Here is an 18,962-nt window from a genome sequence, read left to right on the forward strand (position 1 = left end):
AAACAGGCTTATACTACTAGGTATTGTTTAGAGCAAGCTAGATGGAAGAGTTTGTTGACAGAGAAGGGTATTTAACATCAGAACAGGCTTTCATATAATTGTGTCTCTTGAAGATCCTTAAAAATGGGAAACACACATCCATCTCTATGAAATGATTTGGGCAAAACTGTACTGATGAAAGAAGTGTGGGTAGCTAAGATGACTTTGAAGGGTCCTTGTAACTTGAGGTTATGGCATTCCAGGAGGAGTGATGGAAATCAGGGAACTGGATCTCGTGCAAAATATTCACAACTCTTTGAAATGGAAATTAGGCTATTCCAATTTAGGAATCAAATTAAAGCAAGTATTCAGGGTGTTAGCCAGCTGTGCTCCTGCCTGTTTGAAGTGGCAGCTAAAGGAGGGAGGCGTGCTTTTTCCTGGATGAAGCAGGATCTCACTCAGCCTGTTTTCATCTTTAGTTAGCACCTGTTGACTTAGAGTGGTGTCAGCCGAGCAATCAGATGGTAGATGTGCCAAGTGTCTGACCTCCCCGTGTCTGCCGCCCCTCCCCCCAATCCCCGTGACACCTCTCCTGATACAGATGGACAGGGGCTGGTTTAAAATGACAGTTTCAAGTTCGTGTAGGAAGAGAAAGTTAATTCAAAGAAACAGCCAGACAAGCTTCCTTCTTCTGTAGGAATAACTATTATCCCCTTTCACCATGGCCTACCTGGGAACCCACTTTGCCTTCAGATCCCGCAGGCAGAAGACCAATGATGAGCTCCGTCGGCATAGCATGTCCTTTATTCTTCACAAAGCTATTTGCAATGACTTCTTTCAGAGCTATCTCTACCTGCTGGAAAATATTCCCCTGGGTAAGTGAGTCAGAGCTACTAGATAAGGGACAAGAAATGACTGGAGCAACTGTGTGAGACTGTGGGGCTTTTGCAAAAGGAATTAGAACAAGGACACTTTCCAGATAAAAAGGACACACAACCAATGTCCGTGGGCTTAAATGTTTCAATGGCATTCTTTTATGGAAAGTGCAAAGACCAAGTATTGCCTGGTGGGACAAGCCTCTATTTGGGGACTTCCATGCACCTCAGACATGGGTAACTTGCTTCTCTGGGTGTTGGTTGCCTGAGTGTCAGTCTTGAGTTTGGAAGGACATTTTTAGTATTTGCAAAAATTTAGAGGTGGGCAAATTAGGTAACTCAAAGATGAGAATATTAATACAGAAGCATATCAACAAAGAATTTTTTAAAAAGGCTAAACAATAATAGATCAAGGTTGTTGGTGTGTGCGGCTGTGTGTGTGTGTGTGTGTGTGTGTGTGTTTGTATGCATGAGTACACACTCCACATAATCCTTTCTGGCCTTTCTAAATTACAATAATAGTCCAAGAGCTTAAAAGGAGCAGATTTTAGTTTGGTCTTTGAATATTAAGAAAAAAACTGGGCTGTAGTCTGTCTCCATTTTAGTTATTTCCTCTAGTTTTCAGGAATTGGACAATAGGGCAATAAAAAGCTTATCTGGTTTGTCTACACTTTTCTCAGCCTCTGTGAAAATGGTTACTTCAGGGCGCTCTTAACAACACTGAAGAGGAAATAACTTGCGATTAAGGAGTAAAGTATCTCCCTTTGATTTATATTTTCCCCCCGTGAAAGCAGGAACAGTGTGTATCAACCCCAGTCTGCTTTGTTAAGGTTGCTGAAAGCCCCATTGTACACTTGATGTGGCCAGGGTTTCCAGACGTGAAAGGAGCTACATAATTCTTTGTATTGCGTTCAAAACTATGTTAGCAGCTTACCAAAGTCTCTTTCTATAAGTCCATTTCTGAAGGGAATCTTTAACTCTAGACATACAAATACTTTCATCTTATATTTATATATATTTCTTATAAAAATTTCGCATTCATGACTCTATTTGATCCTCACAGCCATGCTATGCGATAGATAGGGTATTATTATTTTTCCACCCACCTTCTCACTCTTGCCCCCTATCTTGTCTTTTCAAGTGAGGAAAAGAAAATTCAGAGATGATGAGATCTAATCTAGATAGGTCTCATCTAGATACCAAAGCAAGAACCCAAGACCAGGACTCTTTCTGGTGGATAGCACTACACATGAGTAATTCTTTTAGGACATAGTGTACATCTCATTTGTATTCAAATGGAAAAGTTAGAGCAGTCTATTTGGAAGGTGATGATGTTCTGACCACTCCACATATTGTCAGAGGATTGCTTTTCTGGAGACACTCTTTGGGCCACACCTCAATAACAGTAGCTTGTTGGCTCGTGTTGCATTAGTCTGGAGAAAGATATTAATTACAATAACTTATGAGAGGTTCACTAAGGGGCAGATGACTGCCCAATTTTAAAAATAACTATTAGAAAAGAAACTCATCTCTGAAAGTAGCTAAAGATGAATTAAAAGACCCCAATAAATATTTATTAGACAAATTAAGGGCCCTTTACTAATAATTAATTGCAGGTTACCAATGTCCTGAGTTCAAATTCTGGCACTGCTAGTGGTAGAGAAAATCACCTCTGCAAGTTACTAATGTCTCTGAGCATCATTTTCCTCAAAACTGTGGGGCTGTTGGAGGATTAAATGCAATTATATATGTGAAACTAGCCAACGCTCAGTAAACATTAGCTTTTTATCTCCTTCCTTAGAGTCAGATCTCTTTTAAAGTCATCACGTAGCCTTCCTTAGAACAGCCATTACTGAAGATGATAAGCTTAATTTGCTATATGGGAGTTTTCAGGCTGCAGTGGATATTAGTCTTTTCAGTTTGGAAATAAAACTCAGCCCCACTGAAGTGTTTTAGAGTTGGCTTTCCCTCCTCCTGATGATTTCAAGACTTCATAGAAATGAAAATAAAGCCCTTCTTTTAAAAGGATGGGGAACCCTACTGTAGAGTCTGCACAGAGAGTTTGTTGTTTGGGGTAGTTATGGGGAGAACAGTGGCTAACCGGACTCTTTGATTCCTTCTTTCCTTCCTTCCTCCCTCCAACTGCCTGTGTTAGGCAGCCAGGCTCACACCAGCTCACCGGGCAGTGACATTCAGTCATAGGGACATTTGCTGAAATATCCCCGACTAGCCTCAGTGATTCGTGGAGAAGCAAGAGCATGCATATTCAAAATCTCCAATGGAAAAGTTAGCTATGCCATTGAATACAACAGGTCTTCACAAAGAAATGGGAGCAAGCTTATTACTATTCTCAGTGGGTTACATATATTATCTCAGTTAATCCTCACAACAGCTCTATTATGTGGTGCCGTTATTTTCTCCACCCTATATCTGAGGAACAGAGGAAGTAAGTAGTGCAGGATTAGAATCCAGGCAGTCTAGCTCCATGGTCTGTCTTTTTTAACCACAAAATCCTGCTGCCTCCCATTGTAAATGGCGACTTGACACATGAGAGGAGCAATGTAAGTTTTACCACTTTTTTTGAATTGACAGGAATACAAAACATAGTCTATGAGGAGCACTGGCTTTCTGCTGAGATAATCAACAAGATGGGCAGCCAGTGAGCAGGTTCCTATAATCTAGTTTTACCAGCCCACATTCAGTTGGAGGCTTGGAGTCAATGAATTTTCCAAAGGTGGCTGTTTGTGAACAAATCAGAAGTAGAATAGGAAAACAATTCATATAAATCTCCAGTTTGTATATCAGTGCAAGCAGGGGCCTATATATGGCCCAATTGGAGATGTTCATATAATTACTCCTCAGTAATTCTTCTAGCACTATCCACAGCATATTTCTAGTACATAGAAGTCAGTGAATATTTATTAATTATATATTGAGCAAGAATCTATTACTCCTGGACATTGGTAAAGGCTTAGTTTAACTTCACATTTAGAACAATAGTTCCACGTGGTTTAGCAAAAGGAACAAAGGCTTTGCATTTATTTGTTTACTTTTAACATCTTTATTGGAGTATAATTGCTTTACATTGTTGTGTTAGTTTCTGCTGTATAACAAAGTGAATCAGCTATATGTATACATATATCCCCATATCCCCTCCCTCTTGCATCTCCCTCCCACCCTCCCTATCCCACCCCTCTAGGTGGTCACAAAGCACCGAGCTGATCTCCCTGTGCTATGCGGCTGCTTCCCACTAGCTATCTATTTTACATTTGGTAGTGTATATATGTCCATGCCACTGTCTCACTTCGTCCCAGCTTACCCTTCCCCCTCCCTGTGTCCTCAAGTTCATTCACTAGGTCTGCATCTTTATTCCTGTCCTGCACCTAGGTTCTTCAAAACCGCTTATATTTTTAGATTCCATGTATATGTGTTAGCATATGGTATTTGTTTTTCTCTTTCTGACTTAAGGCTTTGCATTTAAATAGGTTTGGGTTAGGGCCTGGCTGTGACACTTCATTTCTGTGTAATATTGAGTAAGTTACTAAATCGTTCTGATTTTCTCATTACTTACCTGTAAAATGATGATTATAATCCCAGTTTTGTAGTGTCGTTGTGAGGATCAGAGTGTGAAGAGATGACCTGAGAGTGCCTAGCCTAATGCCTGGAACATAGGTACCCACTAATGGTTAGTAACCAACCCCCCTTCACTTACCCCTTTTTAGAAGAATTAGGCTCTGAGGAGGAAATTGAGAACAATGGCCACACCTTTGCCATCGCAATTAAAAACTAGAATTAATAAAAACATTTCCTATAATACACTTGGAACTTCCAAATGAAACTCAGCATACAACTCTTGGCATTTTTCAAATCAATTTCATCCCTGTGGTAGGCATTGCTGCACAACTTTTTGTACAGTGATACATTTTCCAAATGTTTATTGTTACCTTTGCAGTGCCAATGCTGTAAGATCATTTTTTCATTTTAAAGAAATGAAGAACCAGATAATTTCCCTTTATTTAGCAGACTTTCAGATACACTGTGTTAGATGGATGAAATATGAGTTTTGGATTTAAATAGACCTAGGTTTAAATCCCAGTTGTGTCACTCACTGGCAGTTTAGTTAACCTCTTGATGCCCTGTTTTCTTCTGTAGATAATCACATTTATCTTACATATTCAGTTAGATATAAATGCTTAGCATATGTAGCACATATATACATATTTGATCAGTGATAGTTAATATTTTTTATTATTTGGGTATGCCTAATTAGGAGAGAAGATATATCCTCCTATAGTTTTTCGTAAACTACAAAAAGTGTGACTTATTTGTGATTATGCTGGTTTTTCCTTATAGCCATTCACTACTTTGCTGAACCTGTGTATTATTCAAAGAACAGAAAGCTAGACAATATTCCTTTATTCAGTGAACATTTAAAGGAGGTCTGCTATGTGTTAAGTGTAATTGTAAGTCCCAGGATTACAAGGAAAATAAAATAGAGCTTTATCCTGAGAGTTCAGTGTAGGAGAGAGACCCACACAGATAATTTTTGTGGAATGTGGAAGTCATGATAGAGACCACTACAGGATGCTGCAGAGGTGCAGAGGAGGCGTGGTGACTGCTGAATCAGCTTCTGACTCTTCTGATGCAAAATCTCACCATGAAAAATCTGTCCCCAGTATCTTCACCTGAATTCTGACCTTTTCCAATTTGACAGTGGGTCAGGTAGAACACTAAAGTTGGAATAGAGAGTTACGAAGACACTCAGCCCAGTGGGCAGGGGATGTGATGTGTGGTGGGAGCTTGAGTACATTCTTGCTAAAGAGGGGAAAGTGTATTTTCCCTCCTTTCCCACCTCTGCTTACGTTATTTGTGTTGAAGGCTGAAAAGAATTTAGGGAACACTGAAATAGCTCTCAGTTGGAAAAAACCCACTAAAACTTTCAGGGTAGGCAGTGCATTATTTTAGAGGCAAGAAACACCAGACACCTAAAGCATGCAGGGAAGAAATAAAACCTAGAGAGCCTGTCAGGGTAATTCTGAGACTTGTTAATGATGACTTTCTAGCATTCTGGCACACACAGACCCTTGGATTCTACCAGGAACATTGATAAAATCCCACTTCCTACCCTTTCCTGTTGGTGAAAACACAGATGACTTTGGTTTTTTTTAGATTCCATATGTAAGTAAGATCATACATTATTTATCTTTCTCTGATTTATTTCACCTAGTATAATTCCCACAAGATCCATCCATGTTGTCACAAATGGCAGGATTTTCTTCCTTTTATGGCTGAGTAATATTCCATTGTGCCCAAGTACATTTTCCTTCCTTCCTCCCTTCCTTCTTTCCTCCCTTCCTTCTTTCCTTCCTCCCTCCCTCCCTCCCTCCCTTCCTTCCTTCCTTCCTTAAATTTTTACCATTTCTTCTTTAATGGCTAAAATGAGAAGTCATCACCTACAAACCTCTTTTATGGAAGATCTTACAGTTCATAAGGGCATCTTCTAGTTGGACTTTCTTTTCTCTTATAGACTAACTTGATTCAATATTCTATCTCCGATCATTTCAAACTTACCATTTAAATCTAGCCTACATATCCTCTGAAGACTCCCAGGTCAATTTTCAGTTGACAAACAGGTCTAAAGTTTGGAATAAAGTCTAAAATAGTTATATCCAACTATTAAAAAGAGAAAAAGAAAAAGCTACTCAGCAAACATAGACACTTATCTCTCAACAAAATTTTTCTTAGAGAGTTCACGAGATCTTTGTTCTTCTTCAGGGCAAATTCACATATACTTTATTTTTATTTTTGTAACAAGTAAGCCATTGGAAGGTCCTTGGGAGTTCAGCTTATAACGTAGGTCAAGAAATAAGTACCATATTATATCAAGAACTAATAGAGTGTCTAGCCGCTGTCTTAGACTACCCCAAGTTTCACAAAAACATTGCAATCATGCAAGAATAAGCCACTAGATGTATTTCTGTAATAAAAAGGCACAGGCTGATGACTGATAACCTTATCTGAATCAGCTGGCACCATTGCAGGAGCTATCAAGAAGGGAGAACCTGGGGCTGGCCATTACACCTCATCTATCTTTTTAGTGAAATGTTCCTGTCAGTTAGGTGACAAGCCCATAACCATAAAAACTTACCTATTGAGTCTGACCCCTGCTGAGCTTGGCATTCACTTGTAGTCTAAATGTTGCTGGCATAATGGACCATTCCCATTTCCAGATTAAGGGTTTTAATAAACTCCACCAACTTGTTGACTTAACCAGGTGATGATGAGTGTGGCTGTTTTGCTGCTTTGGTTGGATCAACGAGAGAGTACTGGGCTGTGGCTTGCCTGTGATCTCAAGAAGCATTCAACTCTGGGAAGACTTGGTAAGCTGTGATTTCCTAGCCTGCTTTTCTGAGGCATACAGAAGAATTTGGAACAGTCATGTTTTTGGCATGGCGATGAATAATTTTTGTCGTCCCTGTTGAAATTATCAGCATTTCTTGAGCTACCTGTTTACACAACACTTTACCAAGTACTAGGGAAGCGGGACTGGTGTAGGTCAGTGGTTTCCAATGTTTTTGAACATGAGGGTGCTCCTTTTAATGTTTTATTTTCTCAATCAGTAACTAACTTGAGTATAAAATGTCAAAAAATCTATGTATTATTAATAGTTTTAAAAGATTTGTATTTTTAAAATGACAACCTATTGTTGGTTAATATATATGGGAGATATAGTATATAACATTGTTAGTCTCTAGGAAATAAAGTACATGGGAACTGATTCCTGTACCCCTTTTAGCAAATTCATGATCATTCAAGGGTCCAAATGTTGGCCACATCCAGTGTTTTCAATTTGGGAAATACTGATTTAACTCCACAGATGAAGCATACTAAAATGGATAGTAGTAGTGTTTATTGGATTTTTAACTTTTAGAATCAAAATTTGGGATTATGTAACCATTGTTCAATTCAAAGCCAAGTAGTGCATTAGTCCAATGTCACAATCTTTGTTTACCTGAAGAAAAATGTTCCTAGTTAAGGTTAAATAGATTGTCTTTTCTTATACTCCTTCTACATAAAATTGTGTCATATTTTGGTTTGCTTCATATCCTGATTGTAACATTTTTATACTGTTGTATATTTTACTTAGAACTTTCAACTGTCTTTTATTTTTGTTGATTGCAGTTAAAAATATGTCTTCCTAAGAATATCACTATGTCTCCTTACTTCTTACCTACTATCTATTACCCAGAATCCAGTTCATTCTACTTCCTAAAGATATTTTTTTAAAGCCTGTGTTTTCTGTTGTAATATAAATTGATTTCTTTCTAGATCTGATAGTATCTGTCATTTTGGTATTTCTTTTCATTGGATTCCTGGGTTAATTTCATTGTATATCTTCTCTTGATTTTAACCCTCATTGGGCTGGAATATAGCTGCAAAAAACTTCTGAAGGATGAATCCATGGGAGGTAACTATTCTTTCACCATTTGAATGGTAAATTTTAGCCTCAAAATAATTTTCCCTCAGAATATTGATGACACTGCTCCACTGTTTTCCAGGGTTTCTGATGAGATCTGTGTTATATGCCTGATTCTAGTTCTTTGAACATAGGGTTGCCAGATAAAATATAAAAGGCCGGCTAAATTTAAATTTAAGATAATCAACAAACAAATTTTAGTATAAGTATGTCCCATGCAATGTGTGATATTTCAACTGTATTTATACTAATAGATTATCCATTGATTATCTAAAATTCAAAACTAATTGTGTGTCCTGTATTTTTATTTGCTAAATCTGGCAACCCTACTTGAAGGTCAACAAACTTTTTCCCTCTAAATAACTTAATGATCTTCTCATTACTCTTTGTGATTTGAAATTTCCTAAGGATGTATATAAATGTGACTTTTATTTAATTATTAGTATTTTTAAATCCATACTGCTCAGTACTTTGGGACCTTATAGTCTCTTTCAGCTCTGGGAAATTTTTTTCTATTATTTCTGTAATAATTTTCTTCCCTCCATTTTCAGTTTTTGAGAATCCTAATTAGCTTGATGTTGGGTCTTCTGAATTGTCTTTTTTTAAAAAATATTTTTCAAATTTTCTTTTTGATTATAGCTCATTCTTTTCATTGAATTCTGAGCACTGATGGAATGTACTTAGCACTTTCAACTCATTCAACTTTTATTTATTTATTTATTTATATTTTTTTGGCTGCGCTGGGTTTTCATTGCTGCGTGCGGGCTTTCTCTAGTTGTGGTGAGCGGGGGCTACTCTTTGTTGCAGTGCGCACGCTTCTCATTGTGGTGGCTTCTCTTATTGCGGAGCACAGGCTCTAGGTGCACAGCCTTCAGTAGCTGTGGTGAGTGGGCTCAGTAGTTGTGGCTCATGGGCTCTAGAGCACAGGCTCAGTAGTTGTGGCACACAGGCTTAGTTGCTCCACGGCATGTGGGATCTTCCCGGACCAGGCTCGAACCCGTGTCCCCTGCATTGGCAGGCGGATTCTTAACCACTGCGCCACCAGGGAAGTACATGAATTAAGTCTTTATAGCTCTAATCTTTTTACTTCTGTTTTCCATATCAATCTTTTCCTTTATGTCCTGATAATGTACTCAACGTTATATTCCAAAGTGTTTGGTAATCAAAATTTTAATTTCTAAGAATTCTTTATTATTCTTTAAATTATCATTTTCTTGACATCTTCGATTTATGGATGCACCTGTTCTCATACCTCTTCAAGGGTGTAAGTTTTTGTTTAGTTTTGGTTTAAATTCTCATTCATTTCCTGGATTATTTCTATTTCCTTTGGGGTCAGTTTTGATTGTCTATCTGTATCTTTGTTTTTCAGACTGCCATTTTACCCCCATGTGTTTGGAAATCATTATTTATCCATAGTTAGAAATGAAGGACAGGGGCAATGATTTTAGGTAATGGAGAAGGTTTCCTCTGTATATACTTCTCCACTGAATAGAAAGGATGACAAGAAGCTCTACATTTGCCGGTAGATCTTGCGAGACTCTGAGTATGAGGAAATGAGGTACTTGGAATCCTCTATATGCCAGAATGAGTAGTGTTCTAGGATTCCAACACTAACTGGTCTTTTTCTCCTAAGGCACTTAATTTTTTTTCCTTTTTTTTAGAGAAGAGACATATTTACCCTCCCTAGGATTATAGCTGTGCTGCTTGTCACTTTTGTGGGGAGTGCATTGGTTGCCTCACCAGTTGGCCTGTAGACAGAGTTTTTTGTTTTATTAACTCTTACTTCCTTTTGCAACTATCCTGAGCTGTAATTTTTTTTTTTTTTTTTTTTTTGTGGTACGTGGGCCTCTCACTGTTGTGGCCTCTCCCGTTGCGGAGCACAGGCTCCAGATGCGCAGGCTCAGTGGCCATGGCTCACGGGCCTAGCCACTCCACGGCATGTGGGATCTTCCCAGACCGGGGCACGAACCCGTGTCCCCTGCATCGGCAGGCAGACTCTCAACCACTGCGCCACCAGGGAAGCCCGCTGTAAATTCTTTAGCTCTGTTCCATCTGCTTTATCTGTTTTTTGTCTTCCAGAAATTTGTTGAAATCATGAATCCATTGATGGCCCCTTCTCATTTTCTTCACTGTTAAGGGTTGAGTTTATTAAAATGATTCTTGGGGAGTACGGGGAAGCAGGGAGGACAAATGCATATATTCAGCCTACAGTCTTGAACCATAAGTTTCTCCCTGTTATCTCACTTTCTATCATTTCCTTCTGAATATCCTCTAATGAAAATATTTTATATCTGCAAGTGTGCCTTTTGGTTTAAAAAACACACTTAAATGCATACTCATTTACCCCTCAGAAGTAGAACACATGTTTTTCTAAAAATAAATGTCTTAAAATACCTGAAATAATGAAATGACATAGTATATGTGAATATGCCTAGTACACTACCGGGTACAGAATAGTTGCTCAATAAATATTATATTTCTTTTTATTATTTTATTTTCAGAAGATAGAGCTCAAACCCATTTTCTGTAATGTTGGTACAAAGAGATATTTGGGTATGAGTTGCATAAAAAAAAAGAGATGAAAAAATAGCTATGCCTAATCTACCTCATGATTAGAAGTAAAGATTAGTGATTAAATTCTCATAAAATATTTGGAGGTCAAAGGTAAAAGTTACTTTGAAACTTGCGATATTATTTATTCTACTCTAGCAAACACTGTTCAGCTTTCTTTTAATACAGTGACAAGCTATTTTTAAAATTAAACTCTAGTGTTATTAAATCATGAAAATGCCACATGATTGTGATTTATGCATGAGATACCTGAAGATCATAGGAGTTAAGAACTTTACCCAAGGTTACATAGCAAGTAAGTCACTGAGCCAGAACTCAAACCCAGATCTTCTGACATCAAACTAATACCTTTTCTCCCACAGCACAGATTTGCAGGCTTCTAAGAGGAAATTCAATGCATGATAAGAATAAACTTGTTCTGCCATTTAAATACTGATAAATATTAATAATATTTCATTTGCAGTGAAATTGTATGCTTTAACAAGTCAAGTCATCAATGGTGAGATGCACTTCTATGCCAGAGCTAAACTCTTCTACCAAGAAGTACCAGCTACAGAAGAGGGTATGATGGGAAATTTCATCGAACTGTCCAACCCAGATATCCAGGCCTCTCGGGAATTTCTTAGGAAATTCGTTGGGGTGAGTTATCCAACTGCAGTTTGATGAGGAGGCAAAGTCCTTGCAAACATTGAGCTCACATGCTTCTGTGTTGTTGCTTAAGTCATATTAAAGCCATATGGCTCAGCCAAGAGTGTAGTGTGAAAGCCTGTTTTAAGATGTTCGGAAAGGATAGGTCACATTAAATGACTGGTTTGTCCCACTTGGCATTTCACCCTCTTAGCACCAGCTAATTTCTTATGCTACAGGGGAAGGTGAACTAGCAGCGTTAATATTACAATTAGTGGATTAAGAAGACTTCTCTTTCAGAGTCTCATAGATAAACAGTTGATACCCAGGTGATTGATGAGAGATCATGCCATTTTAGATTTTGGGGTGATTTTTTGAGTCCCTGTAATAAAAATTCAGTGTTGTAAGGAAATGCAAGCTTATGTTCAGTCTAAAAGTGGTAAGTATAGTAGAATCTCTTTATATTATTCTATACATAGTTGGGACATTGCCTTGAAAGAATGTGATCCCTTTGTAGACTTGGTGTTGGGTGAAACTCCACTTCCTTACTTCCACGCCATATGAAGATGGATCATATACTGTAGGGGCCAAAATCTTGGGCTCTAGAGTCATTACAGTTCTTCTTACTATATAAGCAACCTTGGGCTTATTCCTTAAATGCTCTTAAACCTCAATTTTTCACCTGTGACTAGGGCATAACCACAGAACTCACGTAATAGGATAATGTGAAGCTCAAATGAGATAATATAAGTCAAGTGCTTACTTTAGTGCACATAATTATTGCCCAATAAATCTAATTTATTGCTACTACTACTACTAACAAGCTTTCATAAAATGCATTCATTATATCTTAAGGAGCTTCATTCAGTTGTTAGAATAGACTTAACCCACACAATGAAGCTATTGTTGGTTCTACTGAGAACAAAGTCCTACCCAGCAAATAGGTTTTGTTCCAATTCACTATGAAGTCATTTGTTTGAAATTTGGAGTCCATTTTATTCTAATGAAGGAAACATTAAGAATATTATGAATATTTGGGGTTATGTTGTCAACCTATTTAGAAGCATAACATTAATAATATCCCTAGTGTTGAGGTGAGGTTCACTTCACATCCAACTTCCCTGGAGCACCCTTTGCCTGAGTATAGAAAAAAGGATAATGATGGAGCACCCATTGGGCCAAAGTGGACATCAGCTGTGGCCATAAAGACTATGGAGCTAGGGATGTTGGCTGGGGCTATTTCTAGGTCAGGTTAACCTGGAATATTTTTAAATGAGTGTTGCTGACTGATTTCACTGAGCACTTTTTCTGAGATAGTCAGTCACTCTGATAAGCACTTTAGAAGCACTGTCTTATTTACTCTTCATTAATAATTCTGTGAGGTAAGTACTATTATCATTTCTTGTTTTCACCGTTGTGGAAACTGAGGCTTGGAGAGGTTAAATAAGTTTTTAAGGTTACACGGTTGGTAAGAGACAGAGCTAGGACTTACGCCTGGCAAGGTCTGTCTGACACCAAACTCCCTGCTCTTATCCACGACATATTTTTTCCATTTGTCTCATGAAGCAGAAAAATCCCTGCTTTGTGTGTGTGTGTGTGTGTGTGTGTGTGTGTGTGTGGACCACAGACCTCAATTCTCCTCCAGTCTGGCCAAGAGCAATCCCTCCTGCTTGCCTCATGGTGAGGCTGACTTTGATCCCAATGCATTTCAGAAGCTTAGTTAGTAATCCAGCTGTCTTGTCACTCCATGTGGAATGCCAAACTGACCACAGGGATGCTGGTCAGACAGAGCCCATACACACGCCCATGGACCCGGGAAAGGAAACAGCCTTGTGCTTGCATATTTATGTTGGAAAAGAGCAGCCTGCTCTTTTCAAACAAATATAAGGAGTCCTTCTTAGTAGACTAGGCTCATTGTGAAGCTGTGACCTCTAACTAAGTACAAACACAGTCTTTTTAAAGAAATGATATTTTGGTACTTTGACCTTAATAATATGCTAAATTAGTATCCAGGTCAAGATACAAGGAGTTAGGGAATATGAGTATCTGACATGATTTATCCTTGTGTCAACTGGGAAAAGACAGATTGTTTAATTTAAAGTTTTTCTTTCCTTTCAACACTTAGTGACATGAGACAGTGGGAAAAGGTGTTTAAACTTGTTGCAAATGTGCTTACTTTAGCAAATAAACAAATGATACCAAGATGATGTCAACAGCATAGCTGATAACATTCCTTACTTCTAGCTGTCTATTGGGGAAAATAGAAATTTATAAAAAGTAATTGGTATTTGATGATATTTATCTCTTGACATTTCTCAGAGATTGGATGACTAAAAAATTGGGGGCTAACTTGTATTTCATGGTTTTTATGAAGTGGCATTTAGCACTTTCATTTTAGTTTTTTTTTGCGGTAAGCAGGCCTCTCACTGTTGTGGCCTCTCCCATTGCGGAGCACAGGCTCCAGACGCGCAGGCTCAGCAGCCATGGCTCACGGGCCCAGCCGCCCCGCGGCATGTGGGATCTTCCAGGACCGGGACACGAACTCGTGTCCCGTGCGTCGGCAGGCAGACTCTCAACCACTGCACCACCAGGGAAGCCCTCATTTTAGTTTTAAACTCCAATGGAAAGAAGGTAAAATAATATTCTTCAAGACAAAATACATAGGCAGAATCTAAATGAAAATGAAATTTCTAAGAATATTTCACTTTTTTATATGAATCCATAAATATGAAGATAGGATAATAAATGAAAATAACAAAACATCTTGTTTTGAAATCACACATTGTATGTAGTTCTGGTCACATTCATGGAAGAGCATCAAATTTCAATCCAATCACGGTAGTGGGCAGCCATGGTATCCAAGAGGCTAGAGATGTTGTTCCCAAGATCAGCCTTTAAATGTCCCTTCTCAGAGGTGCTGCATGTGAATGAGAGACAGAGGAATAAATGTGGTGCCAGGATATGAGAGGTAGTGCCAACCATGTGGAGTGATATGCAATAAAGAGAACTAGGCAGTAGTGGCGAAGGGCTAAGGTGCTCAGGATTTGAGTGAAAGGCATCTTTTGTATTTGTAAATAACTTGTTTCGAGGATAACTGCGGTCAGATATCACACATCTAAGTTGATGAAAAATACACATCAGAGGATGTGCATTTTCAAGGAAGTTCTATTGCAAATATTTCACCTCTTTGGGCCTCAGTTTCCTTGTCTGAAAAAGTAGGGAGATTAGACATGAATGGTTTTAAAACTCCAGGGTTGTACTGATATCCTTCAAGGGCTTATTGGGAGAATGATAGAAAGGCTGAGTGGGTGAGGCCCTGCCTCACTTTAACCAGAACAGCTTCATAGTTATTTGTTCATTGAGAAAAAGGAGTTAGGCTGTTTTAAACTTCTTGAAATCCTCTGGCATAGATCTCTGTTGTCTCTGTTTTATTGTCCCATGGTTCAATTTTTAAAACCACTTACTATAATAATGTGAGCAACACGATCAGTAGAGGCTTTAGGGCTAAATAATGATAAGAAAAAATTATAATGAGAATCTCTAGTTGAGCACACAGATTTCAACTGAAGTCATTTTCAGTAGCTTAAAATAATTTCCCTGTATTTCCCTCCATCTTGTTTATGTTATAAATTTATTTAAATGATGCTACTTTTATGGCCTTCATAACATAAAACTTTAGCCTAGGCCTTTTAATGAATTAGCTTTGTTTATATTATAATATCTGAATGAGGGATGTAGCATATTGTAAGTAGGAATGGCAAACAAGTGGCACATGTACTACCACTTCCCATTCCCATCAAGGCAGACATAACTAATCAATCATAGACCTCTTCCTGGTAAGTCTGAATGAAGCCTTAGAATTCTCTTCAACATAACATTAGACAGCTACTAACAAGGGAACCAGAGTTGTGGCACTGGAGGTGACAGCCCTAAGGTAGAAATGGCTTTGGATTCACACAGTTCACTGTTCAAATTCTAGTTCTGCCATTAGCTGGGTGATATTAAAAAAGTCTAAGGGTCCTCATCTCCAAATTGGAGAATAATCATTATCTTGTGGGGCTTTTTGATTACTATAGTTATTATGGATGCAAAGAGCTTGCTACACACAAGCAGTCAATAAATTGTGATTATTATTATTTCCTCTGAAAAGAAACTACAATTACTTCACTTTTTGTTCTTCTTTGTTCTTGCTGTAAGGAAGGCCTTTTGAGTGGACTGGAAAGCAGTGTTTCTGATGTTTCCTTCTGCTTAAACTTCACCTTTTGATCCTTAGCCAATTTTTTTTTTTTTAAACCCTTAGGTCCTGAGAAATCAAGAGTAGACTTTCTCCTTAAGATCTTGATTGACAACTTCAAGTATCTTGTTACTGTAATTTCTAGCACAAAACCTATTCAGCAGCCATCCCAACTGTGACCAAATAATTTAGACCAGCTGAATCTTATATATATATATACACACACACACACACACACACACACACACATATACATATATACATATATATGTATATATGCACATACACATATATACACATATACATATCAGATATATACTGGTCATGTACACATACATACATGTATATATGTATATGTGTATATTACTTTATAGAAGCAAGTTTGAGAAAGTTTTTATTGGCTGATTTCCTCCTATCTCTACCCCCTATCCATCTTTCACCCTCAGTTAATTTAATGCAGAGATTTACTTTAAAAAAATTTCAGGGCTTTTGTGCCCAATAAATCATGTAGCTTCTGGTATAAAAGCAGAAAACAATTTTTAGCATGAAAAGAGACAAGGGGACTTTGCTGCAACCACCTTTTATCCTCATGAATGTGCTGTGTGTCACTGAGGCTGAGTTTGAAGTAAAATCCTGGCCTGAGACTGGAACAGTTTGCATTTCCTCAGCTCAAGTCTTAAAAATTATCTTCCACACAAGAATAGTAGATAATTCAGAGCCCCCAAAATCAGTTCTGAAAAAAATAAAATTTCAGTTATCCATCCCAGTATGAATTGAAATGTTTTCATTGCATGAATTTGAAAAGTAATTTTAAAACTCTGAAAGACTCTCACTGCTTTGCTCTCTCTTTTTTTTTAACAAGGCAATAAGCTATGGTGCAGGTCCATTTAGCTGTGGGTTTGACCCAAATTTACAGTTAACAAAGTTCTATTTTCATAGGGCTTTCAAAGGCCCATTTATCTTAGAGAAAATTACCCAGTTTTCAAACTTAAGACATTATTTTCTAAAATCCTATTTTGAAATTCTTTGAAAGACCTATATTGAATAAAATAAAGAAGGCAAAAACTAGACATGATTAGATTTTTTTTGAAAAAAGTCATTGAATATTTTATAACTTGATTGTGGTAGTGTTTACGTGCCTGTATACATTTGTCCAAACTCATTGAATGGTATACTTAAAATAGTACATTTAATTATATGAAATTGACCCAAATAAAGTTTATTTAAGGAGGTAATTGAGTGTCCAAACTCAGGGTGAGTGTCTGTTCCTGAAGTATTCCACAAGGTACCTTTCTGCAGGGGCCTGGGAGAGCTGGGACAGACTGTGCCCTGGATTGCGGCTCTGGGATAGGAAGGGTCAGCAAGCATGTCCTGTTGCTGGTTTTCAACACTGTGGAACTTGTGGACATGATGAAATCGTTCCTCCTCATGGCACAGAACTACCTGCAGGTCAGAGGGGACAAGGTAGAAACCTACCACTGCTACAGTCTGAAGGAATTCACACCCCCACTGGGGAGATATGATGCCATCTGGATTCAGTGGGTCTCTGGTTAGTCCTGCATGGCATTGCATCTGCCATTCTTCCCTTTCCAGATAGAGAAGAAGAAAACACATGGGGCTGATTAGAGGATTTGTGGAGGCAGAACAAGGACACAAAGGGAGATCTGGCTATAGTTGTGCTTAGAACAGTTAGCTAGCCTTAGGTATCATGGGAACTCCCCCAAAGCTCTGGTCCTCCAGATTTCTCCCATAACATCCTCTGAACAAGCTTGACAATTCCCATCCTTAGGGATGGAGTGCCTTCGGACCAACCTACATCATAGAAGAAACCTAAATATTTGAAAAACTTTAAAAAGTGGGGACAGAAAGAGTCTATCCCCATTTACTGGAAAAACTAGACTTTCTTAGATTTAAATTCCCAGGAAATGAGACAGCGGTGAATTGGATTTTGGTCTGAGTGTGTGTGTGTGTGAGACACAGAGGAATGATGACAGAGTTCGGCTGTCCACGGGACATGGAGGGAACCCAAGGGATGAGCAATAGTTTATCTTGTGCCTGGGAGGTAGATAGACTAGGTAAGATAATATCTATTTTTTAGAGCGTACACTGATTCACCTCAAAGAAGATACCTGTCCTCTTATCTAAATTCTCAAAGCCTCCTGCAGCAAAACAATTCAGGCTATTAAATAATTCATGAATGAGTGAACAAATGAGCTCCTGATTTGTAGCCTTGTGGTTGGTCCATCTTTCCTACTCACCTCCTTTCCCACCCACCCTTTCATCCTGTTCCCCCTTTTACTTGGCCTCACCTGTTGGTTAAAGACCTTCTTGCATTTCTTTCCCGGTGCCGACATGACCTGAAAGAAAACAGCATCATCATACTGAAGGACAGTGTGGCTCAGGTGGGCTGCATCTTCCATCTGTGTGACTCGGGATATGGACATCCTCCAGAGCCTCATTAGGAAGAGTGGGCTAGTGGTGCTGGGCCAGGAGAAGCAGGACGGCTTTCCAGAGCAGTGCATCCCAGTGTGGATGTTTGCACTGCATAGCGATGGACACTCCTGACCAGCAGTGGGAGTGAACGGCTGCACTGCACAGTAGTGCTTTGGGAAGAGGTGTTCTCCTCTGAGGTGCCCCTTGTAATTCATGTAGGAGTGAAGGGAAGGGACTACAGCATGTATGGAAATGACTGATGTAATATGTACATGTTTCCACTAATTATGTAAGTACATGCTCACACTCTGTGGATTTTCCAAAAGAGAAATGGAAAGTGGTATCTGGAAAAACTGCTAAAGTGTACGTAAAAAACAGAAAAGGGAGCAACATTCACAAAATCTAAACTGCTTGGTCTCTGAAGATTTGCATTATAGAGTAGTTTAGGGTGGGTGGGGTAAAGCCTAGACCACCTTTCTCTGCCCTCATGCTAGATACATTATACTTCCTTCCTCCTTGGGAATACTACTTCTCTAGATAAAAATCTCCCCCTAATTAAGAAGGCAACAGTCAAAATAATCTTATAAAAACAATTCCATTACTTAATTTTGTCTTTAGCTTTAGCAGAACAAAAGACTATGGTTTCACTTTCTATTTTGGGTCAGTTTCACCACCCAGTGATGTAATATGGATATAATTTGATAACAAAGGTCTGCATTCCAGTGATGGGGAAGTGTCTCCTTTCAGGAGAAAATGTTTTACCCTT

At 38.5% G+C, this 18,962-nt stretch overlaps 1 protein-coding gene across 1 annotated transcript; it reads left to right on the forward strand.

Annotated features, from left to right (window-relative positions):
* Positions 1-700: 700 nt before the first annotated feature.
* Positions 701-18,328, forward strand: NTMT2 (N-terminal Xaa-Pro-Lys N-methyltransferase 2; the record flags this gene model as incomplete). Its single annotated transcript, XM_082658321.1, is given in 5 exon segments — positions 701-854; positions 11,366-11,541; positions 17,063-17,312; positions 18,068-18,185; positions 18,187-18,328. Coding segments are annotated over 5 exon segments (840 nt in total).
* Between the last annotated feature and the right edge of the window lie 634 nt (positions 18,329-18,962).

This window comes from Grampus griseus (assembly GCF_964374135.1).
Source record: "Grampus griseus genome assembly, chromosome: 1".
Classification (NCBI taxonomy): Eukaryota; Metazoa; Chordata; class Mammalia; order Artiodactyla; family Delphinidae; genus Grampus; species Grampus griseus.